Consider the following 18,560-nt stretch of genomic DNA (forward strand, 5'->3'; position numbering starts at 1 on the left):
TACAGCAGAAATCAATGACCGCATTCCTGGGACTTGTGTTCCTTCGTGCATGTGTGGTGAATGTGAAACAGTTGAAAAGTGAGGCTCACGGTGGGGGTGCCTGGCTGTGGGCGTGCTTTATAGAGACTGTCAGGACCATCAGCATAGATTGATGGTGGCAACTCTTGAAGGTAGCACCTGCCTGGAAGGTCTTCTACTGTAGCAGTGCAAGGCATAGGCACTTTGCAGAAAGGATCTGTGGGGATTTTTCCAAAACTAGCCAATTTCCAAATTTCCTCCATTTCACAGACCTGTGAAAAGGAGCACGTAGAAACAGAGAGCGCTGGGGCAATAGAAATCTAGCTGATGGAATCTGAATTGCTCATCTAGATAAAACTGTTCAGACCAAATTCTGAATCGTTATAGGCAGTGAGGATGAGACGTTTCTGCAATTAATATTAATGATGCTTGGAAGATGGCCAGGTGCACTTGTTCAGCATAGACCAGGACAGATGACAGACACTCGAGCTAACAAAGGGGAGGGAGGACAGGTAGCCAACATGAGCATCCCCTACGCTTCTGCCTTTGTCTTATTTGTATATGTAAAATCAATGAATATTATAGCAGAGTCCCACAGCTGCTGTCAGAGATAATATCTGCCTTGTGGGAAATGTCATGTCAGACTTTATATACAGTTCCCAGGGGATCTACTCTGCTGTATATTGAAATTCATCTAATTACAATGCATTCCCCACTTTGGACAAACACTTAAAGCAGGAACATTCAGATTTACATAAAAGATAAACCAGGGAGCAATTATTTCCTTGACTAAAGGGTTCTTTAGCTTGTAAAAGGTGTCACTGTAATATTTATTTTAATTACAAGCCTTCCAGATGCAGCTAAAATTAAGTCCACAACTAATTTTTTTCTGTAGCTCACATATTTCATGAACTGTGTCAGTATCTGTTGTGTGTATCTCAGAACAGATTATGCTCCTCCTGCAAGGTGGTTAGCTACACATACTGAGACAGGTGCACCGTGCATTAGCAGTTTTTGTGGAGACTGTTGATTTCTGTACCTCCATGGGATTCCGACATGCATATGACATCAGGTCCTCCCGGTTTTTCATTGTGTTTCAGCCATGTCAATCCTACCTGCCAAGGTCTCAAAGGGAAGTCCTTGACCTACTGTCTCCTACTTTAAAATCATATATCCTGAGTGTACTCACATGCATGCGCATGCGCGCGTGCACACACACACAGAGGACATGTACTCATTTAACTCTTTCAAGCCTTCATTTTAATTTCAGTTGGTTTTGGCAAGAGGTTGGGTACAACCAATATTCACAAGTTAACCCGTGAAACAACAAAGAAATCATTTTTAAAAGCCAAACATTACCTATTGAAATATGTAGGTCAATCCAGGCGAAGGACTGTGAAACCAATGCCCTTTGCCTTGGTTGACCTACAGCTGGCCATAACTCTTAGAGGTTTGCCCAGAATCGAGTCTGACAGTTGATGTGTCTTTGTCATCAAGAGTGACAATCCTGTGTTCATTCTGTTTACCTTATGGTCTTAATCTAGGTTTTGCCCAAATCTCCAGATTCATTATCAGCTGAGAATCTTGTTTCTACGTAGCCCTACACACTATGTTCTGGACAGCCAAAGCATGGGTTGATCTGTTGCTTTGAGGACTCCCACCCCACTTTCTATTTGGGTGGAGTGTGTCCTAAAGGGGCTTCATCCTACTTCCTAGATTGATGCTTCACTTTCATGTTTAACAGTAAAGTCCCACAATCAGTTTTATGCTCTATTTTTTGTTTCATCCTCATCTTCCTGAGATAGGATATTCTAGGAAAGGCGCTGAACAAAATGAACCCCAATTTGCTGAGAATGAACTTCAAAGTACATTGGCCTCATGATAAATCAGAAGGGAATGAAAGGGACTTTGGGGAACCCAACTCATTTCCAAGCCAGACAGCACTCTGAGGTCTTGTTTGTGGTGGAGCTTAACACCGGCAAATCCAAATTTTGGAAGAAGTTTCTATGTCAGACGACTTGGGATAGTCTTTTTGGGGCCCTGGGAAGAAACCACACCTCTGTGGACAGATACCATACTTCTAGGAAGGAAGTGGACATTTCCACCGCCACTCATTCTGGAAGGAAGTCAAACCAGGGGCAGAAAGTGATAACGTTAGAGGCTGACCTTAGACCGAGATAGAAAAACAAAATAGAACGGAAAGATGCAAGAAGAGACTTCTCATTCACTCCTCAGGAAATCCTGGGATCCCAAGCAGGAGGCAGAGCGTTAGGCCGGCTGCCCACAGCTTTGGGTAAGCTGCTTTGAGTCAAGATCCTCACTAGGCTTGTTTCTGTGGGAGACCCTAGCCTGGGTGTGTAAAACTGCTGCAAGTCCCTCAAGTCCCCCAGTCCCTGCCTCAAGGTCCCTCAGGTAGGGGAGGAGGCAGAGAGATATGTCATTGCCATGGTTATTGCTTTCTAATGTGCCAGGCATGTTATGCATCTTTTCTTTTTTAGTATTCACTATTACCTAAAAAAGAAGTATGGTTCCTCCTGTTTTATAGATGAAGCAACTGAGAACCAGAGAGATCATGATCCTCCAGAAGGAAGGGCCTTCTGTCCCCAGCCTGTAAATGGCAGCCATGGGAGGGGAGGAGACCATCAGTCCTGCTCTCTGACTTTTTCAAACAGTGCTCTTTTCTCCCTGCTATCAGCCTCTCACATTAGTCTTTATGTTAAGTCCCTTTTCATTGCCTCAAATCTCATTTGTTGGCTCTGGCAAAGCACCGTGTAAAGCAAAGTTGTTAACATTTTCCAAAGTAACCTAATCAGAATTTATGCTGAACCCCAGGTGAGTATTTACCACAGGGAAAGCCAGAGTATACCTGCGCTTAGTAATTCTGGTGAAGAGCACTGAATTTTTATTTTCCTTATAGCAGTCATTCTCAAGCCTCAGCATGCAACAGAACCATCTAGAGCAGGGCTGGCAAGCTATGGTCTGTGGGCGAAATACCCCTAGTGCTTGTTTTTCAGCAGCCATGAGCTAAGAATGGCTTTAACATTTTTTAAATGGATAAAAAAAAATCAAAAGAAGAATAATATTTAACAACACAGAAAAATTACATCAAGTTTACATTTCACCGTCCATAAATAAAGTTTTATTGACACAGAGCCATGTCCATTCATTTCCATATTGTCTATAGCTACTTTTGTGCTGCAGAGACTATATGAACATATGACCTGCAAAGCTTAAAATATTTACTACCTTTTACCCTTTACAGAAAAAGTTTGCTGACCTGTGACCCCAAAAGCTAAAAATAGAGTGCTAAGCCCGGACCCTAGAGTTTCTAGTTCAATAAATCTGGGTGGTGACCAAAAATGTGCATTTCTGATAATTCCCTAGATGATGTTAATGTTGCGGGTCTAGGGAACACACTTTGGGAACCACCACCTTGTAAAATGACTGGTTGTGCCCAAAATGATTATTTGATTCCTATAATTTTGTTGTGCCTTTAAAATCCTTGTTTCCAATTCTAGTGGAGGGCTGTAATGAGTCATTCTTCTCCAGCAGTATTTTCTTGATGTTCAAAGAGGATATATAACAGGTTTAGAGCAAGTTCCTGGAGCTCAGCTTCCTGGAGAGAAACTTAGCTCTATCACTTGCTGGCTTTGCAACCTTGGGTAAGTTTCTTAACCCCTTTGGGACTCAGTTTCCTCATTTTTTAACACAAGGACCATAACAATAGTTTCTATCCCTCACAAGTTTGGTGCAAACAGTAAATTAGTTAATACACATAACATACCTGCAAAGGTCCCTGGCATACATTAAATGCTGTAATAATGCCAGTTGTCATCAAGCCATCCCTACCCAGGGCTAAGGTAGTTCACCTCAACCTCGACAGAGCATTGAAATCACCTGGTTTGGGTCATACCTCTTGAGATTCTGATTTAACTGGTCTGGGGTGTGGGGTGTTAGGATCCTCACAATTATAAAGGGAAATTATAATGGAGCACCACCCAATAAAAATATAATGACAGACACACGTATAATTTTACATTTTTTAGTAGCCATGTTTAAAAAGGTGAAATTAATTTTAATAATACATCAACAATAATGTTTTATTGTTGATAAATAATAAATGATGTAGTAATTCTATCTTTAACATAATACATCTAAAATATTATAATTTCAACATACAACCAATATAACAATGATTGAGATATTTCACTTTCTTTGTTTTCATATTTAGTCTTTGAAGTCAAGTCTGTACTTGATGAGTTATGGCCCATTTCAGTTTAGACTGGCTACATTTCCGTGGCCGGGTCACCACGTGTAGCCACCACAAAGATAAGTGTGGGCTTAACTAAAATGTACAACCAAGATTGAGATCTGCTGGGGTAAGGGCACAGTTGGCCATGGCAGACCTGCCCCAAAGCTATGAAACTTCTGCTGACATTACTCCTCTTTCCTTAGGGGTAGGCATCAGGGATGGTCATCAGGACATTTGATTTAATACCAGTTTAGTCTTAAAAACTGATGTCAGGGGATCCCTGGGTGGCGCAGCGGTTTGGCGCCTGCCTTTGGCCCAGGGCGCGATCCTGGAGACCCGGGATCGAATCCCACATCAGGCTCCCAGTGCATGGAGCCTGCTTCTCCCTCTGCCTGTGTCTCTGCCTCTCTCTCTCTCTCTCTCTGTGACTATCATAAATAAAAAAAAAAAAACAAACTGATGTCAGTTTGAAAGCATCAAGATCAAGTAAAGCAAATGAATCTACATGACCCAAAGTTACCAGAATGAGAACGGCAGTAAGGGAAAAATAACTGAGAACAAAGTAAAACAGTGACCTGTTTGGTTCCTTCTCAATGAACCCACAGCTAGGTAAAAGGGGATGTGGGTATCCCAGAAAAAAATATGGAATGGATATTGAAAGATCCCTTGACATCCTATGCCAGACGTTGACTCAGAATGTTCTAACTCTGAATATCATTGAATATTAAGTAGGTTATGATTTTTTTCAAAAAGAGGAAGAAGAGAATTCATCCTCTCTGTTCCATCCTACAATACTCACTAACATTTAATAGAATAACCTTGTAAATTTATTTACAAAGCAAAAGAGATTTCCAAAAAGATGAGAACAGAGATCTGTAGTTCCACCACTTAGAGATAACCACAATTAGCACCCACGTGAATGCTATTTCAGAATGCTATGGTGCATACACTCACACACATTTTACTAAAAAACATAGTCCAATAGTAAGTATTCTTTCTTTTTTTAAAGATTTTATTTATTTATTCATGAGAGACACAGAGAGAGAGAGAGAGAGAGAGAGAAGCAGGCTCCATGCAGGGAGCCCAATGTGGGACTCGATCCCAGGATTCCAGGATCACACCCTGGGCCAAAGCAGGTGCTAAACCGCTGAGCCACCCAGGGATCCCAGTAAGCACTCTTTCATGTAAGCTTGTTTGTCACTTCACAAAATTTGTGAGTATATTTTCAAGCACTTTAATAATTTCTTACAATATCATTTAAAGGCACAGCATATTGAAACTGTGTTTGGCTCAACAATGATCTGCTTAATCAATGCCTTATAACTGGACACATAGGCTATTGCCCTCAAACTTGCTACTCACACCATAAGTGCTAATGTCAAAAAGAAAATTGCTTGGTCTTTCAATCCAATGGGCTCTTGACTTAGAGCTTGCTTGCAAAGGTGCAGAGGAAAGATCCTCTGCACCTTTGCAAGCAAGAGGACACATTTTATCTACACAGTCTCACTAAGCCTGACCCATTTTGTAGTTTGTCTTGCTTGGAGAACAGCCAGCAGGGTGCAGAGTGCAAGGGAAGGCATAGTAATGCTTTGGAAATGATATCAAACGAACGATATGAAACACCTTCATGCGCCACCTGCAGTAGACACCAAGTTTTCTCACTGCTCTGCTAAGAAGGACCTGCGAACCCCAGAGAGGCTCTGCTTCCTGCCGAATATGTCAACAGCAGCTTGTGCTTGGGTTTGAACTGGCTACAGCTCTCCACTTTCTCCCCCTCTGGGCTTAGAATTAATCACTTCTTTCAATAGAATCATTCCTGCAATGGGTTTATGGGTGGGTTACAAAAAACGCAATAACCCAAGAAGCCTCTCAATTTAAGATGTTGGTTTTTCTGGCTTATATAATTTACATAATTATTTGTTCATGCAGCATTTGTATATCAGTTTTGCAACTGCTTTATACAATATGAAATTTCCTGGCAATTCCCTGAGTGCCGGCTTCTCGGGCTGCCTCGGCAGGTTTTAGCCCTGCAGCAATAAAGCAAATAAATGGCTACAGGGCTGCCTGGCATTCCGATGAGGCAAGCACCAGCCTTTTGAGCAGCTGAATTGAATTGGACATCTCAGTTTGGGGGAACAGTATCTCTTCTGTTTTATTAATTCTATTAAAACTATTCATGGGGGGAAAACCCCAGGTTTTATTAAACTTGGAGAACCAAGATAATTCACTGTTTTCTGGGATTGGATGCACTTGTATCTTTGTAGTATGTAGAAGCATCATTAGAGAGTTGCTTTTAAGGTGAGCTGGTGTACGTGCGTTCATCCATCATATAAAAATCCAATAAAACAATTATTTATTGCATCTTTATTTTGTGCCAGGCTGTGTTTGTCAAGTCTCCAGAAACAGAGAGGAGCAAGAGATATTCCTGCCTTCAAGGAGTTCTCAGTTTAAGGAAGGAGAAACACACACACACACACACACATAGTTATGATTCTAACTAAGCAGGAATGTGATGCTCCAGGAACATCCAGAGGGAATGATTCATTTGGCTGAGTCTAGCCTGCTTTTCCAGCCCCACCATATCTGTGTTTGAGAAGACTACCTGGCAGCCGTAAGGAGGCAGGAAAATCAGGTAGGACCCCATTTCTATCATTCAGGAGGGAGCGAGGGAGAACTTGATTCAGGGAATACAAGGAAGTAGGAATGAAGGTTGGCACCATATATGTTCTTTCTTACTAAGCTCATAGCGCTTCCAAGTATACTTGTTTTCACATTTGGGTTCAAGAACACTTATTTTGGGGAAAAATTGGAAAGATAAGCAAGCGATAGACAATAAAACTGTAAATATTGGCTATAGAAAAGGTTAACTAGGGACCAAGTAATGAAGAATTTACCATGCTGAGGAAAGACTTGCACGCACCCAATCCATCAAAAATATTTCTAGTAAGTTCGGAGAGGAAAACTGCCTCATCAGTTTATAGTAGGTTAGCTAGGAGGAAAAAAATGTCCCTGCTTGAAACAAAGTCAGATCACTGGCCAGAAAGAGTTCTTAAATGATGACTTTAAATAAAGTCTTGGCCAAAAGGCACCATTCCTTGTTTCTTCTTCTGTTTATTCATTCCTCAGCCACTAAGATTATGGATCCCAGAGCCAGCTCACCTGGGTTTGAGCCATGGCTCCCTCACCAGCTCTGTGACTTGGCACAATTTGCTAAAACTCTCTGTGCATTAGAGTGTTAATGGTATGGACTCATGAGGTTGGGGTAGAAAGTACATACATAACTTACTGGGTGTGAAACTCTTAGAACAGTGCCTGGCATGAGTGCTTACTGATGTGTGCTGGAGGGCTCAGTACTGAGCACATTTGAAGTCCTTGGCATAAAGACTAAGATGCTCCTACCTCAACCTCAAGAAGCTCATAGTCTACTGGAGATGACAAGTGGGAGTAAATAATTGAAGGCTAATATGGAGCGTGCTACAATATGGCAATGCACCCCACACTTTGGGGAACAGAGAAGAGGATGAGGAGGGAGGGCTGAGCTGAGGCCTGTCCTCTATGTGTCAAGGCTCACTCAGTTTCAGGGGACATGAAATTTTTTAAATTCCCTGCTTTCTTTTCCTGCACAAACTTCCTCTGTCTACACCCTTTAGTTGTGGGAAGGGAACCCCAATTCCTTCTAGATCCTTTGTTTAGAAAGCATAATTGGATGACCTCACTCTGCCTTCCTTGAATGAGGAAATAAAGAAGTGGATGTTTCTGGTGTGTGGGGCTAGGGGTGCACTCCCCCTTGGCCACTGGGACAGAGAAGGGTGCCCTGGGAAGGAGGAGGAAAGTGACTTCTGGGAGGACAGTCACAGATCAGACCCGTGAGTTAAATAAGCAGAGCGTCTCAGGGCCTTGGTGAAGATTCTGCAGGAGGACAAGGCACAGGGGTGGTGAGGGAGGTGAGGACCAGTTAGAGTGGGGTTCTTGTGCTCCCTGGGGTGTATGTAGTAGGGGGCACATGGTTAGCAAATTGAAAAAAAGGAGCAGATGATGTCATGGTTTTATGCTTTGTGCTCTGAGTCTAGCTACCAATGTCCTCATCTGTCAATAACTCAAATGGGCAAGACCACAGAAAACATTTAGAAAGTTTCATTTTTTTTTCTTGGGGTCCATTGCTATATCCAGGAGACCCTGTCACTAAAGAGGAGAAACTTGGAGATACTTTGAGTCTCTGTGGATTTGGGGAAGCTGTTGGTTCTTTCTGCTCCTAGCCTTTAAAAAAAAAAAAATTTAACATGGTGCCAACCACAAAGAGTGACATTTTTCTGTTTGTAAAGTGCCTCACGTGCATGTTTCATTTGATTTTCATACTATAGGAGTTAGGTTCTGGGAAATGGGCTTCATGGTTATATTTATTTATTTGTTTATTTAAAAGATTTTATCTATTTATTCATGAGAGACAGAGAAAGAGACAGAGGCAGAGACACAGGCAGAGGGAGAAGCAGGTTCCCTGTGGGGAGACTGATGGGGGACTCGATCCCAGGATCCTGGGGCCACGCCCTGGGCCCAAGGCAGATGCTCCACCTCTGAGCCACCCAGGTGCCCCATTCATGGTTATTTTATATGACACATGCTGATAAGCAAGGTTCAGCTTGTCCAAAGGTGAGAGATGGAACCAGGGCTCCCGCCTCAACTGGAAGCCATTGTTCATTCCTCTCTGGACCTCAACAAGCAGCAAGACAGACAGCTTACCCCCTTTCCTTCTTCCGCAGAAAGAAAACTTGGGTAGATCCTCTTCACAGATGGGATAGGAGAAATTCAGAATGGATGATCCTTTAGTGAAGAGAGCTATGTCAAGAAACAGCTCTTTGATGTCCTCTCCTAAAGGGAAGGAAAAGATCAGCTTCACTATCAGGGTGGATTTTGCCTCATATCAAAGCACTGAACATTTATAGAGGCCTGAGCCAAATGGCCTTTGATTTCCAGAAACCTGCCTTGTATGGGGACAGTTTTCTTCCCTTCCCTTCCCTTCCCTTCCCTTCCCTTCCCTTCCCTTCCCTTCCCTTCCCTTCCCTTCCCTTCCCTTCCCTTCCCTTCCCTTCCTTTCCTTTCCTTTCCTTTCCTTTCCTTTCCTTTCCTTTCCTTTCCTTTTTTCTTTTCTCCTTTCTTTTTCTTTCTTTCTTTCTTTCTTTCTTTCTTTCTTTCTTTCTTTCTTTCTTTCTTTCTTTTCTTTTTCTTCTTTCTTTCTTTCTTTCTTTCTTTCTTTCTTTTCTTTTTCTTCTTTCTTTCTTTCTTTCTTTCTTTCTTCTTTCTTTCTTTCTTTCTTTCTTCTTTCTTTCTCTTTCCCTTCTTTTTTCTTTCTTTCTTTCTTTCTTTCTTTCTTTCTTTCTTTCTTCTTTCTTTCTTTCTTCTTTCTTCTTTCTTTCCCTTGTTTTCTTTCTCTTCTATCCCTCCTTTGTTTCTTCATTCCTTCTTTCTACCCACTCTCTCCTCCTCCTCCTCCTCCTCCTTCTTTCTTCTTTTTCTTCTTTCTTCTTTCTTCTTGGTAACACAGCACTTAGGCAGTGCTACAGAGGATAATGGCAACAGCTCTAGGGACGAATGTAGCCCTTTTAATGAACTTTATCTGTTTGGAGCAAGGTAGACACTCTGCTGTGCTCCGCTGCCCTGACTCTCTTGCCCCTCGAGGTGATGGCTACAGTCTGGGTTCTACAGCTTCTTGGCTGCATAGTATTGCATGCTTCCCCTGAGAGGGTGGGGTGGGGTCACCCACCCACAATTGCTAGGTGTTGTATCATATTACACAGGAAGCTTTAGGGTGCTCTGCCTTTTTCTCTATTCCTCCTTTTCATGTTCCACTTCCTCCTTTTTTCATTCCCCTTTTACTCAACTCCTGCTGTAGAATCCAGATATTGGGCAAGGTTCTGAAAATACGAAGATGCATGAGAGTTTTTTTGTCCCCAGCAGTATTCTCTCCATTTCTCTGGAATGATTCCACACGCTAAGTCTATTAAATCCTTCTGTTCTGGTTTCGATAAAACTGCTTCAGAAGGGAGATACTCTAGTAGCTATAGCAATATAATGACTGACTGTAAAAGCATGGCCAAATAAAAATAAACAATCAGCATCCTACCTCATTGATTGGGGTGGAGGGAGAAGATATTACATATCTTTGCCTTTGTCAAAGGTTTAAGAACTTACATCAGCTATTTGGGAAATGATATAAAGCAAATGATAAGCCAAGCTACTCGTGGTAGACTTGTTTGTTGCTGAGATAACAAAGCAAAAGCTCTCTCCCACAGTGATATCAATATTTAGGCTTGCCATATTATCTCTTTTTGTTGTTGGATATACTGATTCTAGGTGCTGATATCATTCAAAAGAATGCTTAGAGTGTTTTTAGTATAAGAGCACAGCATTCAGTGAGAGTTCCATTGTATCCAGATGTCACCAAGAGAGAAGTAAAAATGAAGATGGAAATAGAGTTGCTTCCACAGAGTGGTGGGGACAGTGGCCTAGCCAGCCACCTAGCCAGCTACTGCAGTTAATGTAGCTAATGTAAGTATTTGGGGATGTGGACCAGGAAGAAATTATGTAACGTTTTATTTCATGTCAGTACTCTTTACTTACTTAGGATCATTCCAAATCTAATGTTGAGTTTTGGCTTTAAATGTTTAGAACACTGGTCAGCGGAAAAGCCAAAATCTTGTAACGGATCTGCCAAGAAGAACACAACAGATTAGGTGTGAGTACATTGTATGCTCTGGAAACTTCCATTAAAAATTCATACCAACGATATCATTTTTTTCTACTTGAATCACTAAAATTGATTCAAAAACTTATTGACCAGCACTTTTTTTTTTTTGCATAAATTCATGATGCCATCAAGATTCCTTCCAAGTCTCTCCAAAGTCAGTGTTGGTCAAGGCTACGTTCTAATGGCAGGTTCTCGATCTGAAATGAGCACAGCATCTTGATGGGTGGGCTACACCATTACTTAACATTTTTATCATTGCTTGAATTATTTCAGTTCCTGAACTTTTGGCCCTAACATTGCTTATTGATTATTCAAAACATTTCACAAATATTTATTATAATTAAAACAGGGAAATACATGCAGATTTTCATAGTTAAGACTTGCCTTTATAATTTCATCCCATCCCATCTCAGCCAATGTAATATTTTTCCCCCAAATATTCCATTATATGCTAGGTATTGTGCTAGATATGATAAGGACTGCAACGTAATGCCTTTTACACATACCTTCTGCTCATTCAGAAAACTTTGGTGACTCATCTATGCCTCAGAATACAGTCAGGAAATGTCCTACTGACGACCCCACGTTCCATCCTCCACATCATGAATCCATCCTCCATGTTTTGAGGTCAGGTAATCAACCAGAAAATTCCCACCATGGTTACTTGCTCATGCACTTTCTTTAACGTGCAATGGTCTTATCCTTTTGGCTGTGGACTAAATATTAAGTAAGGTTTTGCACATTCCCATCTTTTTTTTTTGTGAGGGTTTCGTTGATTATCCCTCGCATAGTTTCTGGCTTCCTGAATTATTATTATTTTTAAAAGATTTTATTTATTTACTTATTAGAGAGAGACAGAGAGTGAGCACGAGTGGGGATGGGGCAGAGGGAGAAGTAGACTCCTGGCCAAGCAGGGAGCCAGACTCTGGGACCCCATCCTGGGACTCTGGGATCATGACCTGATCCAAAGGCAGATGCTTAACTGACTGAGCCACCTGGGCACCAGGGCTTCCCTGAAATATTAAAAGAATTACGTCTGAAATATTTTTTCAAAGCAAATAAACACGTATTACTTTGTACTCTGCTCTTAGACTCATCCTATAACACTTAATCTAAACACGAAACTCCTGAAAGGCAGGAGCTGGGTTTTTGTTTAGTTTGTTTTCGTCTCTATTTCATTTTCCTTTATGTTTCCCACTGGCCCTGAGAGAGAACTGATATTTAACTGTGCGGTCTTGTCACCAGGCTGTGCGCTTTGTAAGACTTTCCTGCTTAATCCCCCAAACTCCCTAGTGTGTAGCGCAGAGCCCTGCAGTCGGACACACAGAAAGTACCCCATTCGTGTAGGTAAGGAATGGATGAATGGGTGGTGGGTTAAGCCATTGTCCCTCAGCCTCTAATCCAGCCTCCAAAGTCTGCTGTGTCAGCAGGGGCTCTCCGCAATCACGTTTCTCCTTTGCCATCTGCCAGCAGAGGTGCCAGTGGGAGACTGAAACTGAGCAGGGAAGAGAACCTGCTCCTCCTTGCATGCTTGCTGGTCCTTGAGAGTGTCACCTGGAGATGGCCTGTCACCCTGGCAGTGGCAGTTGGTTCCAGTGTCCAGCTTTCTTCTGCACCTTCCCAGAATCAGCCGAGGCTAAGCTGTGTGGGCTCCTAAGCTTCTGTTACGACAGTTTCTGCCACAGACGCTGTCTTCCTCTCCCCTGCAGTCTGTGCCTCGCTCCACAAGGCCCTCCTTTGAAGCCTCCAGGGTCTGAGAAGTCCAACCTCTGCCCTCTGCTCTCCTAACCCTGAGTGTGGTCGCAGCTTCCTCGCTGTCCAGTTAGAATAACTGACAAGGTCTGCATTTTCCCCGTGGGACCCAGACTGCTACAACCAATGACAATCTTGAGAGATAGCTATGGTTTTCCTCCTTTCACAGATGGGAAAATATAGACTCCAAGAGGTTAAATTAACTTCTCCGGGTCCCAGAACTATAAGGTGGTAGAGTCAAGATTCGAACCCAGACTTACCAACAGACCAAAAATTAACCGCCCAGGATTGTGCAGAAGTATTCACAAAGTTGAGCCTCAAAGCTGTATGTTAGTGATTTAATTTGTAAGATGGCCTGGAATATTTTGTGCGCGGGCATATGGCATGTGATAATTCTGTTTCATAACTGGTTTTAATTTCAGCTTAGCTATGAGCTCACATTTGTCAATGATGGTGTTCCAGACAGTTTTATCATCCACATTGCTGACCTGGAAGATATGTAATTGTCTGTGGTATCTGCCGTGGAAATGATCACTAGCCTATTTTGCCTTGCAAATCTAATCTAAGGTGTGCTTTTGTTTGATCAAACCCTCTTGGATCTGGCTGTTAATTTTCCTGGGGAAAGGCCATTTTCTCGTATGCTCATTTTACTTCTTCATAAGCGCTTCTGTGCGGTCCCGGGCTTCTTTCAGCTTGGGAAATGGGAACGGGAGGTTTGGAGACAATGGTCCCTGCGACGTATCTGGCACTCAGTATTTAAAAAGTGAGGCCAACTAGACAGACATTCAGGAAAGTGCATCCTCAGAATTCTGAATCGATTCAGATTGCTGTCTGAGGAAAGATAGGGGAGGCTACATATGTATCCCTTAGCTGATTAGCAGTTACAGTATCACACTGCATGTTTATCCATATTTTAAACGTGTAGATAGAAAGCATAAACTAAGGGCAGGAGAAGGAAATAAAACATCTCCTCGGTACTGGGAAAATATTCTTAGGAGAATAATCTTAATAGGGAATAAAGTCACGGAGAAAGCAGTAGGTTGCTTCTCTCTGAGGATACGTGTGTGTAATAAAAGCATTAAGGCAGATTGCTTCAAAGGGCTTCGGGGCTTGGTGATCTTTCCTAGCAGTTATTTTTATTCCATATTTGAGATCAGATTTTATATTTGGGACTGAATATGCAGTATGTTGTTGTTCCTCCCGTCCCCCAGTCCCATCCTCACAGAGGCATGTCCTTCCCAGTGTGAATACGCATTTCCACTCTGGCTCTGAATTGTGTTGTATTTGCCTTATACCTTTGCTATTCCTCTACTAGATGCTGTGAGACAGGCTCCCAGCCTCGGGGCCTAGCACAATGCCTGAAGGTTATGCTAAGTTCCAAGTGACTGTTTGTGGAATCAATAATAAAGGTTACATATGTAGTGAATTGTAGAGAAAATTGTAGAGAACGTTAAGGCAGGTTTTCTCAACCTTGGCACTTATGGACATTTAGCAGATAATTCTCTTTTTTGTGGGGGTTGGCCTATGCATTGCAGGACGTTAGCAGCATCATTGGCCTCCCCCCCCACAAATACCATCAGGCCACCCCTTCTTCCCCCACAATCCAGTTGTGACAACCAAAGAAGTCTCCAGATGTCGCCAAATACCCCCCCTGGGGACCAACCCGCCTCTGGTGGAGAGCCGCCGCTTTCAAGACTTGCTCAATCACCAGACAAGTGCCTCAGACTCCTGTACCAAAATAAAAGATGATGGGTTGCATTTTTAAGTAGTCCTTCTTATGTAATATGAGAACTGCTGGAGGGGGGATGAGTGGGGGGACTCCCTTGGACACTTGCCACAAGTAATTTTTAATACATATAAATTGGATTATCTGAACTTGGATCTTCTGAAGAAATGAAATTGGAAAGTTAATGAGAGTTGGTGTTCCCGGGCTGTGAGGGCAGAGATAAATGTTTCCTCTAGACACTTCATTGTCGAGCAGCAAATGAGCTGAGGAAAGAAGATAAAGCTTCATCGTGCAATATACAATCTTTTCATTTTAAACATTTTTTCCTTAGCCTCTGTGCTATAACCTCCTTCTATTTGTTCTGTCAACATGCATTATGGCTTCTGACCAAGGGAGGGTAGTGATTGCAGTGGGTGAGCCCAGCAAGCTCCCAAACTGCCCCCACAGTCCCTTGCCTCTGGGACACGTGTGTGTGGAGGGCAGGCTCCCCTAAACAGCTGAGAGCAAATCATGCTAGGGGTGAGGAAGAGGATCCAGGGGAGCAGCCAGCTGCATCTGCCTTGCAGTATCAAGGGCAGTGACAGTCCAGTGCATCCTGGAGCCATTTCCTTGCTCATTCATAGGGTGGAATAGACTTAGATGAACAGGTGGGGCTAAGTGTGGGCAGCGTCTTAATGAATCTCAGCTCCAGAGCAATGTTTGTGCATTAAGCTCTGTTGGTGGGCTGTGCTCTCCTGGTCTGGGCTGGAACTGGGTAGTTGTCCAGGGGAGGGCAAACTTGTCTTGGTAGTTTCTAGCCAGTTGCGGGCCTCAACTGGAACCAGGGAATAGAATGCCGAACCCAATAGCACAGGCTCTGGATATGTAATTCCTCATTGAAGGGACACAAGCTTGATGGGTTTTGCCAGGTCGAGGGGTGCCCTCTGCTTCGTTCCCTGTTAGTGTGTTTTCAGGACTGGGTTGCTAAATCCTGGAGTCCATGGGCATCACCTGGCAGGCACCCTGCAGCCTGTTTGCTGGGTGGTTTGAGGGTTACCAGAGGGGCCAACTCTCATGCTACTATTTTTGTATCTCATGGGTCTGCTTGAGGTTTTTTTTTTTTAACTTTATATTTTGAATAATTCTATTCTCACAGGAAGTTCAAAAAGATACAGAGAGGATTCACTTAGCCTTCACTTTGCTTTCCCACATTGTAACATCTCAGGTATAATATAGTACAATATCAAAACCAGGACATCGACATTGGTCCAGTGAACAGAGCTTATTCAGACTGTACCAGGTTTTATGTACGTGTGTGTGTGTGTGTGTGTGTGTGTGCATGGGTGCATGTGCATGCCTTTATAGTTTGATTGCTTAGATTTTACAAACTGTAGGACATCTGGGTGGATGAGCAGTTGAGCCCTGCCTTCAGCCCAGGGCGTGATGGGTCGAGTCCCATGTTGGGCTCCCTGCATGGAGCCTGCTTCTCCTCTGCCTATGTCTCTGCCTATCTCTCTCTGTGTCTCTCATGAATTAATTAATAAAATCTTAAAAAAAAAAGATTTTACAAACTGTTGCAAAATGGGTGAAGCACTGGTTTTCCCGCTCTTACAGCAGTGCTGCCCTGAAACAGAGCTGACATTCCTCAAGCCTCACCTCCACTAGCCATGTCTCTGCCAAACCCATTCCTAGGTTTCCCCATGTTCTTTCTGCTGCATGAAGGCAATGTTTCTCTCTCTGTCTCTCTTCCTCTCTCTCCCTTGAGTGACTGTGGGTGGGTGTGGGCTGACATGTGTAAAATCTGCAGGCAGGCCAGCATGCTAGAAACTCACGTTGCATTTCTGTGGTGCGGTCTTGTAACTGAATTGCTTCCTCTGGAAACTTCAGTATGTTCTCTTAAGGCCTTCAACTGATTGGATGCGTCCCACCACATTATGAAGGATAACCAGCTTTAATCAAAGTAAATATTAATCACATCCAGGTAATACCTTCATCACAACATCTTGACCAAGCAGATGGGCACCAGAGCCTAGCCAATTAATGCAAAGTATTCATCATCACAGGGCGCCTTTTGTGTTGTGTTGCTGGAATGAATCCTCAATAGTCCTTCCAATTCACTGTTCGCAATCCTCAATGCTCTTATATGGTCTGTAGTTAACTTGGGAATCAAATTTCTCTGAGTGGTTCCATATGTTTCTGGGATGAATATACGCCCCCTACCAGTAGCAGGCATTATGCTGAATGCCTGGAATACAGAGATTTGAAGATGCCATCTGAGTTTTCAGGAGCATACGAGTAGGGATGTCCTGACCCATGGAATCACAAAGAATGAGCAGGTGACTGTACTTGGGAGCCATTGATGATTGTAGAGGGAGAGGATGGCATGATTTGATCTGTGTTTTCCTTACCTGCAATAATCTCTCTCCCTTCTGTTAACCCTGACCTCTTTGGGAAATAATAGCCTCATTCCAAAAGCTCCTTTCTTTTTGTTCCTATGAATTTATGATCTATGTCAATTATTTAGCATGTAACATGGACTACATTGTGTAGTTACTCAATGCTTTATATGATAATGCCTTGCTTCCTCATCCAGTGTGAGGTCCTCAAGGGCAGGACCGCTCTATTATATATTATTGTATCATAGTCTATTCTCTTATAGTTTGACTACTCCTCCCCTTCCTGTCATATCTAACATGTGGCCTCCAATGGCAGGTGCTAACTCAGTGTTTGCTGGATAAATGGCTCTTGCTTTTATTTTCTACTTTCTGAAAACATGTTTACCTCTATCTGCAGTGTAAAAATCAATTTGGCCAATTTTCAGTAAATGTCTTGGGAGAGGTTAAGACCTCACATAGGAAACCTTTGATTGCCTTTTCTTTTGGTCTCCTGTATCTTCACTATCCAGTTCAACTGACCCCACCCAGGATTCCAGCTCGGGTTCCCTCACCTGTCCTTTCCCTGGTATCTCATGGCAGCCTATGTATAGCTCCATCATTGCAAGTGTGGCAATAGTCACTAGTTTGCAACCTAGTAGATTGCACTAGGGTACAAGCTGTGAGTGGTCAGGAACTATGCTGTGCTTATTCATCATCAGATAACCAGCATCTAGTCTAATGGGCATGACAACTATCCAACTAGATGGTTGGATACATAGATGGAAAGGAGAGAAAGATAGTTTGATGTTAGGAGAAGAAAAGTTGAGCTTTTACTTCCAGCTTTGGTGGGAACCAGCAATTACTGAGTAAATCTGAGTTGTGAGGCCAGTGGTATCAATCTCTCTCTCTCTCCCTATATTTGGGAGGTTCGCTTGGGAGGTCATCACAATAATGGGAATTTTGCTGTGGCACTTAGGATGGAGTTTCTGAGTGTAGTCGAAAATCTAGGCCCAGGGATCCCTGGGTGGCGCAGTGGTTTGGCGCCTGCCTTTGGCCCAGGGCGCGATCCTGGAGACCCGGGATCGAATCCCACATCGGGCCTCCGGTGCATGGAGCCTGCTTCTCCCTCTGCCTATGTCTCTGCCTCTCTCTCTTTCTCTCTCTGTGACTATCATAAATAAATAAAAATAAAAAAAAAAATAAAAAAAAAATAAAAATATTTAAAAAAAAAAAAAAAAAAAAAAAAAAAAAAGAAAATCTAGGCCCAGGCCAAATAGCAACAGATGTTCCTCTGTCATCTTTTTAAATTCTTTTCTCAAAAAAAACAAAATAACAAACCGACCTTGTTTTTGACTTCTTCGCTTATTAGATGATTACCAATTCTGCAAGTTTGTATTCTGCTTACTATACAGGCTTACCTGTACATGGATCTGGGAGTTCCTTTTCTTACACAGCCATATTTTGATTGGGGTGTTTTAATTGGCTTATGTGATTTGTAGGACAACTTTCAAGGGGTCACTGGGGATCCCTAAAAAGAGGATGGTGTGTAAGGCTTCATGTGTAAGAGAGATGCTTTTGCTGGAAACTCATTACCATGGCAACATAAAATTAACTTTCCTCCTCTCTGTCCTTGATGCCACCATGGTGCCTTCCTTCTACCCCTTCCCTCAGACTCCTTCCTTGCCTTTGATGATAAAGAAGTGACTTACAATGTGG

At 42.7% G+C, this 18,560-nt stretch overlaps 1 protein-coding gene across 1 annotated transcript in view; it reads right to left on the minus strand.

Annotated features, from left to right (window-relative positions):
- The window catches only part of LY86 (lymphocyte antigen 86), a 59,451-nt gene that overhangs the window by 16,307 nt on the left and 24,584 nt on the right, over positions 1 to 18,560 (minus strand). The window contains exons 2-3 of the mRNA XM_072813630.1: positions 10,886 to 10,972; positions 9,008 to 9,136 (exon numbers count right to left, since the gene is read on the minus strand). Coding sequence (XP_072669731.1) covers positions 9,008 to 9,136; positions 10,886 to 10,972 — 216 coding nt within the window. The remainder of the gene's footprint in view (positions 1 to 9,007; positions 9,137 to 10,885; positions 10,973 to 18,560) is intronic.

This window comes from Canis lupus, chromosome 37 (genome assembly GCF_048164855.1).
Source record: "Canis lupus baileyi chromosome 37, mCanLup2.hap1, whole genome shotgun sequence".
NCBI classification, from domain to species: domain Eukaryota; kingdom Metazoa; phylum Chordata; class Mammalia; order Carnivora; family Canidae; genus Canis; species Canis lupus.